At 53.2% G+C, this 6,172-nt stretch overlaps 3 protein-coding genes across 3 annotated transcripts in view; 1 reads left to right on the forward strand and 2 right to left on the reverse strand.

Moving 5' to 3' along the window:
* Positions 1–287, forward strand: part of ETH_00026395 (zinc finger (C3HC4 type) / FHA domain-containing protein, putative) — a gene marked incomplete at both ends in the record, with an annotated part of 3,324 nt that extends 3,037 nt beyond the window's left edge. The window contains one exon of the mRNA XM_013373700.1: positions 42–287. Within this exon, the coding sequence (XP_013229154.1) occupies positions 42–287 (246 nt within the window). The remainder of the gene's footprint in view (positions 1–41) is intronic.
* An 819-nt stretch (positions 288–1,106) lies between these two features.
* Positions 1,107–3,001, reverse strand: ETH_00026400 (uncharacterized protein; the record flags this gene model as incomplete). The annotated part of the gene is made up of 6 exons (XM_013373701.1): positions 1,107–1,350; positions 1,554–1,642; positions 1,893–2,356; positions 2,402–2,474; positions 2,567–2,650; positions 2,732–3,001. The coding sequence occupies 6 exons, from the start codon at positions 2,999–3,001 to the stop codon at positions 1,107–1,109; spliced, it is 1,224 nt and encodes a 407-aa protein (XP_013229155.1).
* A 290-nt stretch (positions 3,002–3,291) lies between these two features.
* The window catches only part of ETH_00026405 (uncharacterized protein), a gene marked incomplete at both ends in the record, with an annotated part of 3,772 nt that continues 891 nt past the window's right edge, over positions 3,292–6,172 (reverse strand). Inside the window, 4 exons of the mRNA XM_013373702.1 lie at positions 3,292–3,907; positions 4,189–4,247; positions 5,434–5,575; positions 5,803–6,065. Of these exons, the coding sequence (XP_013229156.1) occupies positions 3,292–3,907; positions 4,189–4,247; positions 5,434–5,575; positions 5,803–6,065 (1,080 nt within the window). The remainder of the gene's footprint in view (positions 3,908–4,188; positions 4,248–5,433; positions 5,576–5,802; positions 6,066–6,172) is intronic.

Here is a 6,172-nt window from a genome sequence, read left to right on the forward strand (position 1 = left end):
CCCTGGGGCCCCTGGGGCCCCCTGGGGGCCCTTGCGCGCAGCTAATTCAGCTAGCGCAGCTAGCGCAGCTGGCGCAGCTAGCTGGGAGGGAGTCGGGGAGGCCCCCGAGGCTGCAGCAGCGGGAGCGGCGTTTGTCGGACGCTGAAGGCAGCGAAGGCAGCGGGCTGGGCCAGGGGGCCCCGGGGCCCCCCGGGGGGCCTCCAGGGGGGCCCCCCGGAAGGGGGGCCCCCCGGGGGTCCCCCCTGCGGTGCGCGGAGGGTTATTTTTACGCGGCGAGACACAACTGAGGCCCCAACGGGGGGCCCCCTAGCGAGCTCAAGGCTGCTGAGGGCAGCAGCAGGCCTGCAGCCAAAGACAAGACGAAGGCCAAAGGGCGGGGCCCCCGGGGGGCCCTAGTCTGTGTTTGCTGCAGCAGAGCTGCGCTGGTTTTATTGCTAGCGGATGTGTTGTGTAGAGCGAAAAGTGCCTTTTAAATCCCGTTTTTAAAGTTGGCTTTTTCTTTATTATTTTCTTTGTTTCCGTTTTGGACTCCGACTGTCTGCGTCTTGCGCGGAAAGAATACAGTAGAAGCTTCACCGACTCCGCACTTCGTCATTTGGCGCTTTCTCCACTTTTGCTGCTCCTAGGGGCATATTTGGCTTGCAAATGCGAACCTTTGAACTTCTTCTTGAGTTTTTGAAGTGCTTTCCGACTTCTTTTCGAATTTTTGAAGTGCTTCCCGACTTCTTTTCAAATTTTTGAAGTGCTTTCCGAGCGCTAGCGGCGCGGGGGCGGGGAGGCCGGGAGCCACTGGTCAGGCCGTCAGGAATTCAAGAAACAGGAACTAGAACTTCGCAGCCCCTTCAAACCCGAAATGTAGCTTTTTTTGCGCATTTCAGGTCTTTAATTCATTTATTTAGAGAGTTTAGAGGTCTGGGCGAGACGTTTTCTCTAGAAGACGGGGCGCTGCAAGTCCTTCGCAAGTTGAATCTCGGTGACTGCGGCGCGGCGGCCGCAGGAGGCAGCAGCTGCGCCAGCCAGCAGCTATTAAATTAATTGAATTTAAAGACTTAGTGGAATTTCAGGTTTAGCGGCTTTTCAGGCTTAGTGGCTTTTTGTTTGCACTTTCATCTGCGCAGTCTGGCTGCCTCTTGGTGCAGTTTCCGCAGGCGGTTTCTGAGGCGGCTGAGCTCGTGCAGAAACCTGTCTTGTTTCTCCTCCGACTTCGTGTAATCCACCAAATCCTGAAAACGAACAAGAGGCGCCATCAAGTCCATTTGATCTTCTTCTTTGGCTTTGTTCTGCAGCCCCAGAGCCGCCGCCGCCTGCGCTCTAACGCGCCGCAGCAGCCCCTCCACCTCTGTCTGCAGGCTGGCGCAACTCAAGGAGTAAAGAAGCAGCAGCAGCAGCGCGAAAAGGATTATTATTTACCTATTTAGCTGCTGCTGGATGCTGCTGTTGACCTCCGCTGCTGCTGCAGCCGCCTGGGCCGCCTGCTGAAACCGCTGGCCGTGGAACCTGAAACTGAATTTGCAAAAAGCTGCACAAGCCCGCAGCGCTGCTGCAGCTGCTACCTCAGCTTATTTTTCGCGCTTTCCAAGTCGGAGTGGAGGTACTGGAGGTGAGGAAGAACTGTTTCCACTTCGAAAGCGAGTTGCATCGCCTGAAGTTGCAAACCGTGCAAGTCCGGGGAGAAGCACCCAGCACCAAGAACTCTACCTCAGCAAGCGGCGTGGCCTGAGGAGCAGCAGACTGTCTTTGCAGCTTTTTTGGAAGTTTTTTGCTGCTGTATTTCTCAAGAGAAGCTTCGAGGCTGCTGAGGCGGCTCTCCAAGTGCGCGGGGTTGACTTTCTGCAGCAGTTTGCACGGGCGCTCTCGACGCAGGCGAAGCAGCAGCAGCAGCAGCAGCTTACCTTGAGTTTCTTGGCCAGGTCCTGCAGATTAAATTGAATTAAATCAATTGAAAGAATAATTCTTTGCTGCTTTCGCTTTCGTAGGTCGCTCACCTTTTCTGCGTACTTCGCCAGCGCCGCCAGCCGCTGCGCCTCGCCGCTGCTGCTCTGCTGCTGCACAGCCTGCCGCGCCCGCCTCACCTGCTGCAGCAGCCTGCTGCCAGCAGCAGCAACTTTGTCTTTGACACTTTTCCAGCTTTCCGAGAGAAACTCCAGCGCAGCAGCTCCTCCATGGGGGTGCCCGCGGGCCCCGAGGTCTTTGAGTCCTTCAGAAATGCTGAAGAGGGCCTCGGAGTGCGGAATGAACTCTTGAATAACGAAGCGCTCTGCGAGCCTGTGGCTGCTGCCGGCGCTGCTGCTGCAGCTGCTGCCGCTGCTGCTGCTGCTGCTGCAGCCGGGCGGCGTTTGCCGCAGAGCTGGTGAGTCTGAGGAATAGTTGAACTTCTCTTTCCATTATTTGTCATATGTACCTTTTGCTTCGAGCTGCGCAGCCTCTAGGGCCTCCTCGACGTCCACGCCTGGCAGCTCGGCGCAGCCGCCAGACTGCAGCAGCAGCAGTTGCCCCATTTGCGCACTTAGCTGCGGCCCTTGAGTCTCTGGTGCTGCGGGGCTTTTGCTGCTGCTGCTGCACTTACCTGGGCCACGGCCTCGTGCACCTCTCGCGCGCTTTCCGCCAGCAGCAGGGCCTGTTCATCTTCAGCTTCCCCGCGGGCCGCTGGCTTTGCAATAACGAGCACAACCTGGCGTTTTGGAGTTTAATTTTTGAAAATAAAAAGCAAAAGGGAAAAGAAAAAACCCACATCTTTCAAGATCGGCCGGAGCTGGCGAGATCGCAGGCGCAGCGCCTGCGCACACTCAGCTGCCTCGGGGTCCTCTGCTGCAGCGCGCAGCAGGCAAGGAGTCGCCGCCTCCAGCAGCTGCAGCTGCGCGGCCAAATTGCTGAGGGGCCCCAGAGCGGGGTGGCCAAGAAGGCGGTAGATGGCGGCTTCGTCCGCCGTGTGGATGCGGTATGCTGCACTGGTGCCGCATTGCTGCAGCACGACTGATGCGACCAGCAGCGGCGCTCTCATCCTAAGCTCTTGTTGCGAATCAGTTGCATCACATTGTCTCACTTCAAGCTGCTCGAAACCGAAGAAAGTTCGCGCTGCTTACCACAGCTTTCTCCGCCGCCACGCTGCGTGCGTACACCGCGTGGCGGCAGGGAAGACATCCCAGATCTGTTCATGTAAATGAAGCCCGACGGGCAGACTGAGGGGTAAATTAAAGGAGTTAAACTCATTTACATTAAAAGCAGGAATTGACCGGCATATCTTTGCAACAAACTCAAGCTCGCGGCTCGAGCAGTTCGCGAGGTTTTTCGCTACGCGGGTGCAGCACCTGCACCAGTGCTGCCTGGCGCTGCGCCTTCTCTTTCGCTTTCCTCGCTCATTTGGCAGTTTTCAGAAGACGAAAAAGGATAAATAAATGATGCAGGCCTCTGGGAGGAAGCAGCTTCAGCGGGCTGGCTGGGAAGAGCCGCAGCAGTGTCTGCGCAGCTTGCACTTGCTGCCGGTGCTGCTGCTGCTGCAGCCCCGTTTCTTGCTTCCTGCTGCTCTGAGGATTCCGGCGACGGCGCAGCAGCATCTGGCTGCTGCTGCTGCGCAGTTTGCTGCTGCTGGCTTGAGCTGCTGCAGGTTTGCTGCAGCGCGCCGTCGCCCTCCGCCTCTGCGTAGTGCTGCGGTGTCAGTGGAGTGAAGTGGTACCAGTCGTACGCAGCAGCTGCAGCAAGAGTTGCTGGGGCCTCTTGGTAGCTGCTGGCCCCAGCAGCAGCAGCAGCAGCAGCAGCGCAGTAGGCGTAGTAGCCCTGCCAACTCGCCCAGTCCGCGCAGGGGGCCCCGTAGGCGTACAGCTGCGCGTTTTGCGCTGCTGCGAGGAGCCACTGCTGCTGCTGCTGTCCGTAGGGGTAAAAGTCGCAGGGGGCGGGCACGCTGCCGCGTCTGCTGCACACAAAAGCCACATAGCCTCTACTGACCTCACGCCTCCAGCTGCAGCAGCAGCAGCAGCAGTCAGCTGCTGCTCAGCAGCATCAGCAGCAGCCAGGTGCTGCTGAGCAGCAGCAGTCAGGTGCTGCTCAGCAGCAGCAACTGGCTGCTGCCGCGTAGCAGCAGCAGCAGCTGGCTGCTGCTGACTAGCAGCAGCAGCACCACGCTGCTTCTGTGCAGCAGCAGCAGCAGCAGCAGCAGCAGCAGCAGGTTGCTGCTGCAGCATATATAGCCACCTGTCGAGTCTTGGCCTTGAGCGCTTCGGCTCTGGCCTTCTTATCTCCACCAGCCGGTCCTGCGGCGCAGCAGCAAAGTTTGCTGCATGTCTTTAATTCAATAATTTAATTCGTTTTAATTTAATTCGTTCAATTCAAGTTGTTTTAATTTGTTTTAATTTAATTTGTTTTAATTCAAATTGTTCTGGTTCAAGCTCTTTTAATTCAAGTTTTTTTAGTTCATAGTCCTTTTAATTCAAGCTCTTTGAACTCAATTTCTCTGAATTCGAGTTCTTTGAATTCAACTTCTTTGATTCAGCTTCTTATATTTTAATTAAAACAAATTAAATTAAAACAAATTAAATTAAAACAAATTAAGATAAATTTAGCTTCCTTAAATTCAATCGGTTTTAATTAAACTTGTTAATTGAAATTCCTTTTATTCAACTTCTTTTGATTCAAGTTCTTTTAATTCGAGTTCCTTTTTAGTTCAGCCTTTTCAGATTCAACGTTTTCATTCAACTTGAACTATTTTTTAATTAAAATTCCTTTAATTAAACTTCCTTTAATTATTCAGCTTCTTTAATTCAACTTCTTTTAATTCGACTGCTCTGGTCCAACTTCTTTTAGTTGAACTTCTTTAATTCAACTTCTTTTTAATTCAGCTTCTTTGAATTCAAGCTCTTCTTAATTCAACTTCTTTCAACTCAAGTTGAATTATGGAAAAGTTGAGTTAAGAAGAAGTTGAATTAAGGAGAAGTTGAATTAAGAAGAAGTTGAATTGAATTCAACTTCTTCTCCCAACTCCTGTCAATTCAACTTCTTCAAATTCAATTTTTAAAATTCAACATCCAAATTCAATGTGTAAAATTCAACTTTTGTTGATTCAATGTTTAAAATCAACTTTTTTTAATTTAATATTTAAATTCATCTTCTTGTAATTCAATTTTTAAAATTCTACTTCTGTTTACTCCAGTTCTTCTCTTGTCCTTCAACCCTCAAGAGCTTCAGATTAAAACGCATCTGCATTTTCGTGTGTTCGTTATGGCTATATACATGTATATTGATATAAATAAGTACATATATATGTATCGATATAACATATATATTATATACATATTGTAATATATATATATGATATATTTTACACGGAAAAGTATGAAGGCGAATATATGCATTTGTACAGACATGCGTGCTTGTGAGTTCTTATGCAAATGCTTAAAAGCAGCAGCAGCAGCAGCAGCAGCAGCAGCAGCAGCAGCTCACCCCAATGCGGCAAGAGCCCTGGCCTATGAGGGACTCTGCCACTTTTTCTTGCTTAAAAGTGGCAAAGCCGAAGCAGCGCGAGCGGCCCATCATATCTGTTGCGATTTGCACTGTCTCCACTTCCCCGAAACGAGCCAGCTCCCTGTGCAGCAGCAGCAGCAGCAGCAGCAGCGGCAGCACTGCAGCAGCGGCGCAGCAGCAGACGCGCGTGCACTTTGAGCGTTCGCATTGCTGCCGCTTCTGCGGCTGGTGGCTGCCCATAGGTTCGTGGCGCTGCTGCTGCTGCTGCTGCTGCTGCTCCTAAAACAACTGAAAAGCAGCAGCAACGCGTGCTGCTGCCGCTGCTGCTGCTGCTGCTGCGGGCCTCACAGAGCCAGCTGGTCGCTGCCCAGCGCGGGGGGCAGCCCCCCAAGAAAGACTTTTCTGGGGAAGTCGCTGGGGGTGTTTTCGTTTTCTCTGCGGACTTCAATTTTTTTGTCCCGCAGGAAATGGGGGGCCCCCAAGATGGCCGCCAGGGGCCCCTCTTCCTCCATGGTGACGAACCCGAAGCCCCGCTTGCGCCCCGTCAGGTAGTCTTTCGCCAAACGCACTCCCGACACCCGCCCGAACTTCGAAAACAACTCCCAAACTTCCTGCAGCAGCAGCAGCAGCACAGCAGCAGCAGCAGCCGGCGCCCCCACTCCCGAGTCAGACGCACGCCGCGAATCACGGGGCCCCAGGGGGCCCTCAGGGGGCCCCA

This window comes from Eimeria tenella, genomic scaffold (genome assembly GCF_000499545.2).
Source record: "Eimeria tenella Houghton genomic scaffold, Eth_scaff17, whole genome shotgun sequence".
Classification (NCBI taxonomy): Eukaryota; Apicomplexa; class Conoidasida; order Eucoccidiorida; family Eimeriidae; genus Eimeria; species Eimeria tenella.